The sequence below is a fragment of the Lepisosteus oculatus genome, chromosome 4, assembly GCF_040954835.1.
Source record: "Lepisosteus oculatus isolate fLepOcu1 chromosome 4, fLepOcu1.hap2, whole genome shotgun sequence".
Classification (NCBI taxonomy): Eukaryota; Metazoa; Chordata; class Actinopteri; order Semionotiformes; family Lepisosteidae; genus Lepisosteus; species Lepisosteus oculatus.
Window position 1 is genome coordinate 56,172,069 of NC_090699.1, and position 14,450 is coordinate 56,186,518.

Here is a 14,450-nt window from a genome sequence, read left to right on the forward strand (position 1 = left end):
GAATTCTGACTTACTAAGTCGGAATTCTGACTTACTAAGTCGCAATTCTGAGATACTAAGTCGTAATTCTGAGATACCATAGCGCGTTTTTTTTTTACTCCCTGGCGGAAACGGGCTTCCATAACAATGAGATGAAGAGGAAAGAAATTAAAAATGAAATTCAGGAAAAGAAGAGAAAAAAACAAAAACCACACAAGTGCAGTCACAGCTATATCAGGATTTACCATAAATAAGTTCACAGTGTAATTATAATTAATGGTCTTAATATAATTAATGGTTTAAACTTATATACTTAAGTAAATGATAAACACCCATTGCCATCAGTTCCTCTTGAAAAAGCCCTTAATTATGGTCCCAGTTCAATTAAATTGAATCTGAGATCAGATTTATAGACACAGGAAGACCACATTCAACACTAAAAACAGTTAAAATTCAAAGCAAATGATACTGAAAGAGACACTCTCAAGTAAAAAGGCTAAAATTCTTGCTTTATTACTGGCAGATTTGAATTAACCATCCCTGAGTTTTAACAACTGCAGAAAAACAAAAAAACTCCAGTTTACAGAACTACATATTTAGACTTGTTTTATGATGTTTCATGATCTAGAAAGTCCAAAGCTTCATCACAGAACAGGCACAAAGCCTACTGTAATTTGTATATTAAAATATTAAATATTAGAAAATATCTTGAGTGACCATGAAATCAGTTATGAATCGTTGAATAAAATGACACCGAAAATATTTAATTAATATCGTTTATTTTTCTCAAAACATATGATAAGTTTCTTTTGATGCTCAGCATACTATTGCAACCTCTACAGAATACAGGCATTCAACACTGAAAGTTTCTGACAAACACACCATTGTGGTTTGCAGAAAAATACAATACAGACGTTGCCCTTACAGTTGACAAGAGACGGCAGATCCTTATTTTCTCAGCAGCTTACTGCCTTAGAGAGATTAGCAATGCCGCAGCCTGAGTGTTTTAAAATAAACTTTTATGGTGCTAGGCGGATGTTAAGCATTCCAGTCTACATCCTGAAATACATTTCTTTAAAGGGTCTGGGGCGTTTAGCAGTCTAGCAGGGTTAGAAGGCAGGGGGTGGTAAGGCAGATATCTTGTTAACATAGTTCCTGACAGTAACAGGTGCTCCTCACGTTGAACCTGCTGGAACAAGTCTGAAATAGGAAAGAGGAACAAAAAAGGTCTAGCTGTTCTGGTTCCTAAGTGATTCAGCCAGCGAAGGTGTTCTCTCAGAGTGCTGGCTGAACCTAGGCCAATCCTGAAGAGGATTCTTCAAACAATGGCACAGGATTGGCCGAATGCAAACTTGGATGGCCATTAGTCCTCCGGGGTTTCCTGCAGGTTTCAGAGCAACAATGATTTCTGGGAGCAGCCTGGAACTTGCATGTTGGCAGAGATGTCTGCGGGAGAGCGTTGCTAATTCAGTCAGGACTAGAGTAGGTCTACTGCAAGACTCTGAAGACTCAGCAGCATGTGATGAAGGGATCTCACAGAGTGTATTGGAGGAATGTTTCTTATTCTCCTACTGCAGGAAAGACATTGAGGCATGAAACCATATGTTGCATGAAACAACTTAATGCCAAATAAGATCTGCATTAAACAGAATAATAAAAAAGAAACGGGGGGCAGTGATTTGCACTGTCTCATGGCACTGGGGCCCTGGGTTCAATTCCAGACTTAAGTTGCTCTCTGTGTAGAGTTTGTGCGTTCTCCTTGTGTTTGCATAGGTTTTCCCATTGTCCAAAGATATAGTAGTAGGTTAATTAACTTCAGGGAAAATTGGCCCTGGTATGAGTGTGTGCCTGTCAGTGTTTTTTGGTCTGTCTGCCCTGTAATGGACTGGCGTCTCATGCAACCCTGAATTGGCAGAAGTGGTTAGAACACAGATGGATGGATAAAAAACAACCAATATGCTAGCTGTATTTTAGAAACAGCCTTAAACGTTCTACTCTCCAGAATTTTTATATTGAGCCTTTTGAGTTGCTAAAATCTAAAGTCCTGCCTGTGACCCTTTTCACACAAAGTTCGCTGAATTGTCCAACATTAATCTGAAAATGTTGAAAATGCAACTCAGCTGACCACTGCACATCCTCCCAGATTTGCTTTCTTTATCACGAGTATTCTGGAATTCAAAGGGCACAGCACAGACACCAACCAGAAGGAGAACAAACCACCGGCACTGACAAACCACCGTCACTGACAAATGAAAAGCTGCTGGTGCACAGCCAAGTCATAACCCACCCAACCCAGAACACGCCCACCTCCCTCACCCCTGTGGCCCTCAGACTAATTCTGAGCTTCCACCAGAGCCTGAGAGGCAACTGGTGAAGGGCAAAGTCTGGACTGGAATCCGATCTCCTTCAGTAGCAAACTCATTCTGCACAAAAGAAAGAAACGTTCAGCCAGGTGACTTAACAAGAATCCCTGAGCAAAACAATCTTTTGCTTTCTATTGTGAAGTTGCCACATTCTATGAAAAACTCACCAATGCAGGTCTTCACCCAATCTTTTCCCAGATCTTTACCCAATCTAAAGTAAAAGGATGTTCAATCTGGATAATCGGAAGCAAGCAGGATAGCTCAATAGAAGAAAGGACTCCTGAGAGAATTTCTGAAACCTTTCCATGAGTTCTCCAAAGGGAAAGCTCACAGTATAACCAGTCTTACATTTAAGAGCGTATTAGGCTTTCAGCTCAAATCCTCTGCTCATTTCACATTTAAGCATATTGTATTTGATGTGCCTTGCACTCTTACGCAGACTGTGGTTCGCTTTCACAGAAAACAAAACTGAAGACATATAATGCTCTTTGTGTTGCTGACCTGGTACCTGTGTCTGTACCCTGACCTGCCGGTCGAGTCCGAAAGCAAATAAAAAACCTGTCTTCACTTGCCTTCTTTTCTTAGCTATCAAGATAGACAGCCCTTTTCTTCCTTTTCGGTTCTGCTAGTCAAAAGATCAAATAAAGAAAGGAAAGTCAACAATGAAGACTTCCTCTGGCATTCCACTGAGTAAAAAGAACAAGGGAAAAGGCACTTATCCCGAAACAATAGAAGATCTTCTAAGAAACATTTACCAGCTTTGCTCTCCGTTAATTTCCCCCTTGTTACTAACGATTAAATGAGAATAATTAAGCAGACCAAATTTTATGGGTTTCAGAAAGTCAATTTAAAGGAAACAAAAAATACAACAACTCTACACTACATCAATCACAGCTCAATTGTCCGTGATTACACGTCTCAGAGGAGCATGACTCTTCAGGGCAGTTTCACCCAATAAATTACAGTGCAGGGAAATTGTTTTAAGATAGATTCACAAAAGACTTGCCAGTCAGTTCTAATGGTCTTTTGATTGCTCATATGGATAAAGTACATACAATCTAATACAGTATGTGAATGTTAGTTCTCATACACAGATAAACTATCAGTTCTGCAATAATATTATCTTGGTTTCCCTCCTGTTTAGAGCATTCTTCCTTGGCATTTTCGGTTCAGTCCAAATTACTATAATGACAGTGCAATCAGGAATCTTGTTCAACGATTATTACTAATTGCTGTGGCTTCTCTGTACAATAAGTGCTAAAAAAATAAAGTAAGTTACTGTAAATGGCCTGAGTTGTGCAGAAGGCATGTAAATCTCTTCCTTCCTTAAGATTAGGCTCCGCTTTAGGCACACCAGGTCTTTGGAACACTTTCTTTGAGACAAAAATGAAACACGATGCAACATGATATCTATTATTATAGCTGCTACTTAGCCAATCAAGGCTGCAATTCGGGCCTGCACAGTGTGCTGCGTTGTTACTGTATATCCGGTTTCTCTTCTTCTTTAGAGATGGCACACCAACTCTAAACCTACAGCTACTCTTATCAAGTTCCTTTCCAAAGACATTGTTCTTTTAACTAGCTGATAAAGAGAAATATAAAACAAATACCCCCCCCCCCCATAGCACACACACACATCATAGTGGAATGTCCAAGGAAAAACTGTTTATCAGATTTTTTAAATAAATGTGGGTGTTGCAACAGTATTGTCTTATTTTCCAGCTTTTTCAACTCCAGCTTGTTAAACATCCTGCTGAGTAGGACTTTACTGATTCACTGCTGTAGGTGTGCAGCTTTGACAGCTTAATAATTTAACACCGATTTAATACCCCTTTATATTTCTTTGCTAACTCCATTAGGATGATTATTCCAAAGTCGGTTTTTGCTGGATTAATTTTCACTGTGTCCAATTATAACACACAAAGCACAAATAACCTAGAACCATGCAGTCAGACTTGGATGTGTCAAGTGCCTGTAGGCTGTAAATGAAGACAGACCGCTCTGAACATAAAAAACACAAGTCACACATTTTACAGCTCATGATATATAGTATATTGTAACACTTCAAGCAAAATAACTGAACTAAAAAGATCGCAGTGCTTCACGTCCACTGATACATGAACAGCTGCTTTTCATTTTATTCCTCCTACAGTATATCGTACAACAGCCAGTCAAATGGTTCTTCCTTCTTGTCCTGTATAACAGTTCAGCAAGAGAAAGCAGAGTCAGTCAATTGTTAGTATTCTTTTTACCCATAAATGGGCAAATGCTGAGGTATGCAGCTCTCTGCTCAGCTGAGAAACACCTTCAAACCACGCTCACTTGGCAAAGTAATGGCACTGGCCAACATACCATCTGTTCTTAACCACTTTGGTAATAAAAGTGTTGAATATAATGAGAAGGATGAGGATTTGGAGAAGGTATATATCCTCAACCCATATGTTATCTCAACTAAATATCTGGGAATGCGATAAAATTCCAGAGTAACATTGTTTTCCTGAATTTTTTCGTCAGCCACAGGGAAACTGCATTTTATTATTTTATTATCAAAAGACTGCGGCAGACATCATTAAATGCTCTGGTGAACAGATCTAAATGTCCAGAAGACAAGAGGTGAATCTGATTTTAAACAAATTTCAATGTCTCAGCGCAAGTTTTCAAATGGAACTGGGAGAAACTGAATTACTGTACTGAGCCCTCCCCTAACCTACTAGTCTTCCCAAATATTCCAGCTAATCTCCCTGTCAGTGTGAGAATTTGCACTGCAAATATGATAAAGAGTCAGTCTTTGTGGAGGGCTCACCCTCTGGTATGTGCAGTTATTAAAGTTGAGAAAGCAGCCTGGCCATAATCAACAGAATGGGATTTAAGGAAGCATGAGTTGTATCAACTGTACTCTGAAGGCAGAGCAGCTGTCTCTGCAGTGTAACAACACAGACCAGGCCTTCTTCCAACAAAATGCGTTTCTTACCATTCTTTTACAGTACATCCAGTCCCTTGAAAACGTCTGGACCCAACAATCTGCAGTTGAATGCTGCACAGCTATATGACAAGTGGCATTTTAAGAAAAACTTTACAAAACTAAAATCAATGAACAGAGTTTAACTTCTCCAATGTTCTTCCAGTTAGTTACATTTTTATGCTGCACGTCTTTGGATTTTCACATTCCCCCCAAAAAAGGTTCTTCTGCAGACCAGTTATTTACAGACAAGTGTGACAAGGGGATGACAAATTCAAGACCAGCTGGGAAACTGTAGAAGAGAGCTGGTTAGCTGTCACTTACTTCCTAAATAGCCAGGGACGTCACCTCGGATAAAAACAGCAACTCTTAACCACCCTGTTTGCATCGTTTCTGCCTCTTTTGTTTAATGGGCACCTTCTGAGAGACATTTAAATCAATTTTTACTCAGACCTTAGTGTCCATACATTTGGAAAGAAACATTTAAGTATTATTCATATCTATTTTTTTTAACAAGCCAGCAGAAAGAGTCTGTGTGCTGGGAAATGAGCGCTATTGGCTTCTGTAGGAACCTCCTGGGATATATGTAACCCACTTGTAGTCCAAGAAACTTTGAATTGTGCTTCACAGATGCTGAGCACAAATGACTAACTTCAGTAAAATTAGAAAATTCACATTGCCCAGAGGGATTGGTTTGACATCAGCATTGATTATATTCAGGGGCTTCCTGTGTAGCTCAACTGGTAAAGGCCCTCAGCCAAATGCAGGCTGAGATCAATGGTCACGGGTTCGAATCTGGATTGTGCCACTAGTCCACTGGGATTCCCCAAGGGCAGCATTGGATTAGGTGGCTGGTGATGAGTTCAAAGTGGGAGGGAGGTGAAGGTGGGCAGATCGGAACAATCTGCCGACATTTCCACATTCACCCTTGAGTGTGGGAGCCAAGATGTGAAAAACACGAAAATGGCTATTCCACATTGGACTGGGACAGTACAACGAAGATAATTGGTGATTCTAATTCTTTTTAAAGACAGTGTTTTTGTTGGCATTCAACCTGACAAGAGTCAAATGTTGGCTTAGCTTTTTTTTTCCATAAGCAAAGGAAATAAAAACTGGGACAGAGATAAGTCACACTCATTGCCAAGCTTCTACTTCCAATAGCTTAGCAATATTTCCCTTGTAGTTAAGGGATTAGACTACACTGATGATAACTAGGGAAATAAATTATGTATCAGTCTTTCATGGCTGCATTTTCAAGTATTTGATGAATTAGAATATAGTGGTTAGAAAGCCTTGAAAAATTCAGTAGACATCTCCAATAAAAGAAAATTATATCATTCCCAGAGGGAAAAAAATATTTGATTTTTACTTTGTTTTTACATTTGTTTAGTCATGTCAGTTTATTCCACTGTATCCACCTCAGCTCTTACCCCTCTCCTACTCCTCTTCCCAGCACCATGATTTATTGAATTTCAATAAGAATTGTGAGGTTTCAGGGAATAACTGCTGTGGGAGCAAAGTGCAATGCACTCTGAACACTGGTACCGATACTCTGTGCTTCATCAGACATGGGAAAGTATCGGTCATGAGCCTGGCAGACGATTGCAAGAACATTAATGATTCCACAAAAAAATACTTGGAAACACATAGTGCATTGACTGCTTTTTCTAGATATTGCTCTATAGACATTAACAAAATGTTGCATGTATTCACAAACAATATGCCAAAACTTTGGCAATCAAACTAACATGAAATCAAATGGAAAACATACATCTGTATTTAGTTTCTGCAACAAAGGTCCATATTTGTGGTCAAAACAGCCTGCAGGAATAACGTACAAAGCAGCCTTCTAAACCAAATAAAATCATCTCAATTTTCACAACAACGGCGGTTACCAGTCATTCCACATGGTTTCATTAACAATATTCCAAGGAAGATGTTCTCATTAGAAACAAACAGCCTATCTGTATTTTATAAAAGCCACTCGCACCAAAGAAATGCAGGCTCTTTCAGCAAGGTCTGTAAGCTGATGTCACTCATAAATTTATTTGGTCTATTTTATTGGTCTCCCTCTTCGTCCCTCTGGGATTCCAGGATTTATGGAGAAAATCCCATGACCTGATAAAATCAAAGATGGAACCTCTTTCTTTTCAGTAGTAGTAAGTCACAAAGGATTTTTACAGGACGTAGCAGAAAACCCATTTCCCACCTGTGTAAAAACACAAGTACCATTTACACTGTAGAACAGTGCAGAGCAAATGTGACTGGTGTACTGTACCTCTCACTAATGTCAGTGCAACTGTAATATATTTTAAGATTTTAATGTCGTCTAGCGATTGCATTGTGTTAAGTGTAGTGCACCACATCTGTATTTCTAACTTCATTCGTTCCTGGAAAATCTATTAGTCGCATCTCAGATCAGCACTGTGAGGAGAGAGTGGGTTTTTCACACAATCACAACTCTTGTCCTTCTTTGACTACACCAGCATGACTCCTGCTGAATATGAAGATACCAGTAAAACCTATAGGACTACAATGCTCATTTACTGCAAATACCAACAATAAACACTTATTGGTCTATTCCAGGAAATATTATTTTAATGTCACCCTTTTCTCAACCCTTTGCATCTCTTTAGTTAAAATTTCTTTAGTTAGTCCTAAAACTAAAGAAGCCTCCATCTTTAATGAAATATTAATTTGCCACAAATCAGACTTACTGATGCACATATTCATGAACCCTGACACTGCATGTATGGTTTGTTGTAACTGCGGTGAAGTGTCTTAAAACACTCCTTGAGGTCCACGGACCCCCTCTTAAGCCCAGTGAAATATAAACAAAGACATTATTGACGTGCACAGACAATGTGGAAAACACTGCCTCACACATGGCAGTATGGCAGTATAGTTTGTTGACACATTTGTGAACATATTGAATGAGCCCAAACCAAGCAATAAAGCTTTCTGGACCACAAGCTGTCAGTGAATGCATTGTTCTAAATAAGGGTTATATTATCCTATTGTAACCCAGGACATAATTTAATTCTTCATGAATGGTTTTGTGAAATAAATGGATTATTTAAGACCAAACAATGCAGAAGAAAATACAAAATCCGAAAGTAATAGAATCAAAACAAGTTTTCTGAATCTGTAAAGAGAGCACTGTCATACAAAATTAGCATTACATCTGACACTACAGTCATTACTCATACAGTATACAGTATTCATTTTGTACACTAATTGATAGCAAATCAAAGTTGACCCTTTTCTTGCATTCATCTTATTATTCTATTTGTGCTTAATGTACAGCACACAGCAAATCTGGAACATAATGACTCCACCATAAAAACACAGCCCCTCCAAAAATGTAATAGTTTCTTCAGATCATAATGATTGGGATAGAGGTATGAATATATAGAGGTTATTTGGTGTAGCCCGACAAGCTGAAAAACAGCTGCCTGACCAAACCCACCTCACTACTATAAGGAATGAGCCAGGGAGCTGCTACATGGGTGTAGATAGAGTGCACGAGAAATGCACAATGTTAAGTTCAGAAAGTGAGATAGACATACAGTATACACATAGGAAAGCAGACATACTGTAGGCAAGATTAGAATTTAACCCACCTCCTGAACTTCTGTTATAAAATCCATTAATGACATACAATAAATTCAGCTGAATACAACAATAGGTGATTGGTTTTACAACATTACAACTTTTTATGCTCAGGATGGACCAGAGAAGACAAAAGATATACATACATAAATACATAAATACATGAAGGTCATGGGGGACTAAATGTGTTGGAAGACCTCCATCGAGTTTCTTGTCAATACTGTTAGTTTTGCACTGGGAAACACCATTGGACTCCTGCACAGTGCAAAGATTCTTTCTACAGACACATACTCTAAAAACTGATGTCTGGGCAATATAACACCTATTGTTCCACTGCCAAGATTTCCCTTGGCTGTCAAAAAGTTACTGTAGTTTTTCAGTTTGACAAGAAGGCTATAACTGAAAGTCAAAATATTATACTGCCCTTTATATAAGGTTTAGTTCAAAATGCAGCATTTGGGTTATCACTGATCATGAAACCTTACAATCATAGGTAGTGTGTTGAACCAAATAGCAAAATATCCAGATATGGTTAAAAAACACTGACAGCCACCAACTGCAAGAAAGACAAGGTGCTTGAACTAAAAGATGTATTTTATTACAATGGGCTACACATTTGTAGAACGCCAACAGAGCCCAATAACATGCCTTACAGATTATTTTGACAGAATATTTGTTAAATTATTTCACACAGCAGTGCTCCCGAACAGAAATGGTGTATCATTTACAAAGAGGGCTATAAAGTATCTACTACTTTCTCTGACACTTAAAGACCTGAAGCATTAAAAATACTGCAAAGATGAAATATCTGTCCGTTAGCAGTCTCATCGTTGAGCTCTTTTCTTCTCCTTTCCAGACAAAGAAATTCAAGCCTTAAGGGCAGTTCGTAACAGCAGCTCCTTGCACATCAACAAATGTGCTCACTCTTCTCTGTTTCAGGGCTCTGGGTACCTGTTCTAGTAACCCCAGTTCCGGAACTTTACAACCAGACCATAAGATGACTGCTGTTGTAGCCTGCAGGGATATCCCATTGTTTTTGACTGGCAGATGTCTCACCGGGACCAAGAGCATTCTGCGGTTTGTGGGCAACTGCTTGGTGGTTACCACTTCCAGCCACCCGAAGATCACATGCCAAACTGAACCACTGAGTTAAGAACAACGCAACTCCAAAAAAACGGATGCCAAAAACAGGATACAAAGGATCCTAATTCCAGGATGAAATACTAAAGCCTTTAAAAGACAACCTCTTCTCTTTCATCTTTCATCAAATCATCTTACAAGCCAAGCAAAATCACATGTGTTTGTTCGAAATCCCGGAAGAGATTAATGAAAATCAGTGCCTCCCAGATTCCTCTTAACGGCAGCAACTGCGTATAAGTACTTGTAGTTTGTCATCTCCAGTCCTGCTGAGGGACTATTTTTTGCAGGGCTATTTTTTTCTCTTTTAATCTAAAAATAAAACCTTCGACTGATTTCTCTTTTAAACATTATATCGCCCTTTTTGTTTTCGCTTTTGCTTTGCTTTGCTTTTATTGCCCCACAAGGGAAAATTGCTAAATAACACCATTGGTTAGGCAAATAAATGTTCCCTGCAATGAAAACCCATTTGGGAACAGCACATTCAGCGGAGGCCTATCACTCAGGCAACGCGAGGCATGCAAGGAACTCAGTTTAAATAAAGGGTATGAAATAACAGAAAGAGAAACTGGGTTCTATTACCTCCGCAGTTTCGTGCTGTATTCTTAAAATAATACTGCAATCATCCTCTAAACACTCAGCGGTAAAGCATGGAAAAATCCTACAGCTTTACTACAGGTGCCAAAAATAAATTCTGAAAAGCACTGCTAGTAAGCAGAGCTGCAGTAAAAAAAAAAAAAACTTTTTGAGAGTGCTACACATGGCCTTCAATACCAACAGTGTACGCCTGCTTCAAATTAGCCTGCACTGCTGCTCCACGAGTGATAAGTGTGGCTCAGAAGGAACAGAGTAAAACCGGGCTAAAGGAGGGGCCAAGTAGAAGGAAAAGTAACACTGAGTGACATCTTAATGAAAAGCACGTTCCCAACAATAACCCACAGCCTTCCCAGTGTTGTCTGTTGTCTGTCACATAAAGCCTGTTCACAATTTATGCACATAGGAAACCCTCAGGAAACCACAAAGGACACTATTTCTACAGTTCCAGAGGGATCTGTCCACATGTTTGGATTTTTCCCAAATTATTGTGCACTAGGAGCAAAACAGGGAGCTCCAGATGGGAGCATGGGAAATCTTGAGCTTTGGCAACAAAACTGGAGGACATTCTTCCTTTTCCACAGCTTTACTCTAGACATACCTGTGCTACTGATTTTCAAAAGGCTTTGCTATTCCGTTGTGCTCAGCGTTGTTGCACTACATTGCTGAATCTCCTTTTAATGTTCTTCCAGCTACATTGCCACAAAAGGACCTACACACCATAAACAACCCTTAGTCTGTTCCAGATCCATCTGCACTGTTAATCTGACACGAGAGACATCTCCAGGGAAGGGAGTTTGTAAATTCCACAGGCATACTGTATATGAACCAAATCCTACACAAGAGTGACTTTAATGTCTTCACATGTTTGTGCCTTTAGAGAAAGTGCTTCTTGCGGGTTTTATTTGGGGCATTGTATTTTTAGCTGTTCGTGTATAGCACAATTGAAATAAAAACCTGGCTTTCACACCTCAGTTATTTCTCAGCTTTAGTGCTCTACACCTGCATTCCTCACCTCTGACCTTCGGGGTAGGCCAGGACATTTAGAGTAACGAGGCCAATTGTCAAACAATGTGTCAACCTCCAACAACACTTTCCGCTGTTTTAAACCGAAGTCCTTTATGCCTGAAGAAGGCTTTATGGACTACAGAAAATATCAAGTAGCAGGAGGTTCTTGCCAGACGACTGACAACACTAAAATAAAACACACTGGGGATGCTATTTGTGGTAAAGCCAAGCTCTTGTAAACGGGCAACGAGCACTAAAGCACTGTCTGGAACTAGCCAACTCTAAACTCTCTGGAGATCAAACAACAATCAGCCCCCCTTACTAGACAGTGAAAACGGACCATGCTGGTGAACTGCCAAATTAATAATAACTAAGGAAAAAAATAGTTCAGCACAGCTATCAGAAAAGTATGAAGTAAGCAGCCTTTCAGAAACTTTTTATTATTATTTAAAGCCATTTTGTCCTCTGAGGAGAAGTAACAAACTCCAGTATTCATTTGATGTTCTTGTAAAAACAGTGTTTTTTTTATGTGGGAGAGAGCTGGCATTTGTTGAAAAACGGCTCGAATTCTTTCACACAGGTGGCTATCTGGCAGCCTTGGTTAAAAGATTCCACAACGAGGCAAGGATTCTGAAAACTGGATCCCAGTCAGTCTTTTAAAGACACAAAAGATGGGACAAGGCTGACTTAATGCAATAAAAAAGACTGGACGTCTGGATAAAAAACTGTAGGGTAATTGTTTAAATGGCTTTTAATGCAGACTGACTTCTTTCTTCATGATCTCTGTCTTTACAAATTTATTAAAGCCTTTTAAAAGTGTTGTTTCACCTAATGTTATAAGAACAACCATAACCCGAATTAGTCCATAAACTCACTTGTTATTGTAATTCACTGTTGGAAATTCTGTCAGCTGAAAATATTTTATCACAAAACAGCATGCGAAGAAAGCACCTGGCTTTCAGAAGATCTGTGCGATTCACTCTTCCATTGGATAAAACAAGAGTGTTGCTGCATGGATTATTACTCTGTGATTAAGCAGTTCTGAAAATTTGTCAGAGTAAACCGTTGAAAAATAAATTGATAAAATAAGTTTCTCACGGCGGATGACATGACAGCGAACTAAGAAACAGTGAAAGTTAACATAGTGCCAATTGTTCCAACGCTGCGACTGTTGTACTTGAGACACCAGAGAAAATGGATCTGTTCCGCGTTAAATTACCAAGACCTAAAAGCAGGATTTTAAAGGTGTCGTATAGCAACACTGCTTTAACGCTCTTAGTATGCAAAGCCTAATATAAAAATGTCTTGCATGCCGTGGGAACAAGCGCTTACTATCACAGCACGCAGTTCAAGATGAAAACTTTTTTCCATCATGCGCATAAAACAATACCATGATCAAGAGACTGCTCTCGATAAGCAAGGAAATATGTAAAGAACGAACTCATAATTGGCACATAACATCTAAAAAGATTCTGTAACTGCATAGTATTTATTTTTCTGATGATTGTATCACTTACCACAGAAAAGTAACAGCATCTGCCTCATCATTCTGACCTCCGCGATGCGTTATCAGAACCGTTCTTTTGTTTTCTCTGTTCAACCTGAAATTGAAAGTTGCAAATCAATTATGAAAGAGCGAGAACAGCTCATCATTGTTCATTATTATTCGTACTCAACCTCTAGATTATGCCCTCGGTTGAAATAGTATGCAATTTAGTATTCTGTATTACAACTGGGGGAAAAAAGTAAAGGAAAATGACTACGGAAGCTAGAGAGGGAGAAGATACAATTTGTTCCGTAAAGCAGTAACTGCGTTGCTTAATATTCAGAGTAATGTACAAGATTGTTACTTTTCTTTACTTACCCGGGGGCCGTGATAACTCACAAACTTTCATCTGTACTGAAGTGAAGCAGATTGCTGTGTTACTTGAAGTGAGTCAAACTCTTTGACAAAACTTCTGAGCCAAAACTTGCAACATGGAAACTGTGCAGCGGAGCGGCGTCGTTCAGGAATGAACCTCGCTAAAAAGAGACTGATCTTGTGTGCTCCCTGTCACACGCTGAACTGCACTATTTGCTCAGCACTCGTTCAGAGGAACAAATCTAGCAAGGGGGAAAGCAGGCAATGAATTAAAGCAGTTATATAGTACATTACATGTTAGTTTTACTTTCTCCAGTAATATATATATATTATATTTTGGGACCAAACAGATTACGTACTGTATGTTGGGAGGGACTGTAGAAAATCTGAAAATTCTGAAAATAGAATTGGGGAAAATTCTATTGGAAGTTTAACCAAGATACATTGTGATGATAATCCAGGAATCTTCACTTTTGATTTAACTTGTTCTCATACAATGTTTCTACTGTGCTTGTATAGATGTGATTGCAGGTTTGTACTGTATGTGTCAGAGGTGGGTGGGAGGCAATTTCACGGAGCCCTAGGTCTTCAGTTTTCTGTGCGCTTACAAAAGCTCCACGTCAGTATTTCGGAACTACCTTTCCTGTCGGGTTCCGAACTCCCGCATTTCCAACACCAATGCGCCCCCCCTTCACTTTTCATCGCCATAATGAATAAGCTGTTCCCCACCTCCTGCCCAGTAACAGGTACAGCGCTTAAAGAGAGAGAAAACAGTATTTGAGTCAGCCATACACAGCCTATTGAACTATTCTGTCAAAAACATACGTAGTTTATGTTCTTAAAAATAGCTTGAAGGTATCCAGTTCTGATAAATTAAAAATACTGTACATTTTCTTCATTCTCTCTTTCCCCAATCAGTATGTACTGTAGGTATAAC

General features: G+C 39.1%; 1 protein-coding gene across 2 annotated transcripts in view; it reads right to left on the reverse strand.

The window, feature by feature from the left end:
- The window catches only part of lamb2 (laminin, beta 2 (laminin S)), a 58,650-nt gene extending 44,969 nt beyond the window's left edge, over nucleotides 1–13,681 (reverse strand). Inside the window, exons 1-2 of one of the 2 annotated variants that reach the window (XM_015347972.2) lie at nucleotides 13,517–13,681; nucleotides 13,170–13,253 (exon numbers count right to left, since the gene is read on the reverse strand). In XM_015347972.2, the coding sequence (XP_015203458.2) occupies nucleotides 13,170–13,200 (31 nt within the window). In that variant the 5' untranslated portion in view covers nucleotides 13,201–13,253; nucleotides 13,517–13,681. The remainder of the gene's footprint in view (nucleotides 1–13,169; nucleotides 13,254–13,516) is intronic. The other variant, XM_015347973.2, reaches the window with a different exon arrangement.
- Nucleotides 13,682–14,450: the final 769 nt, after the last annotated feature.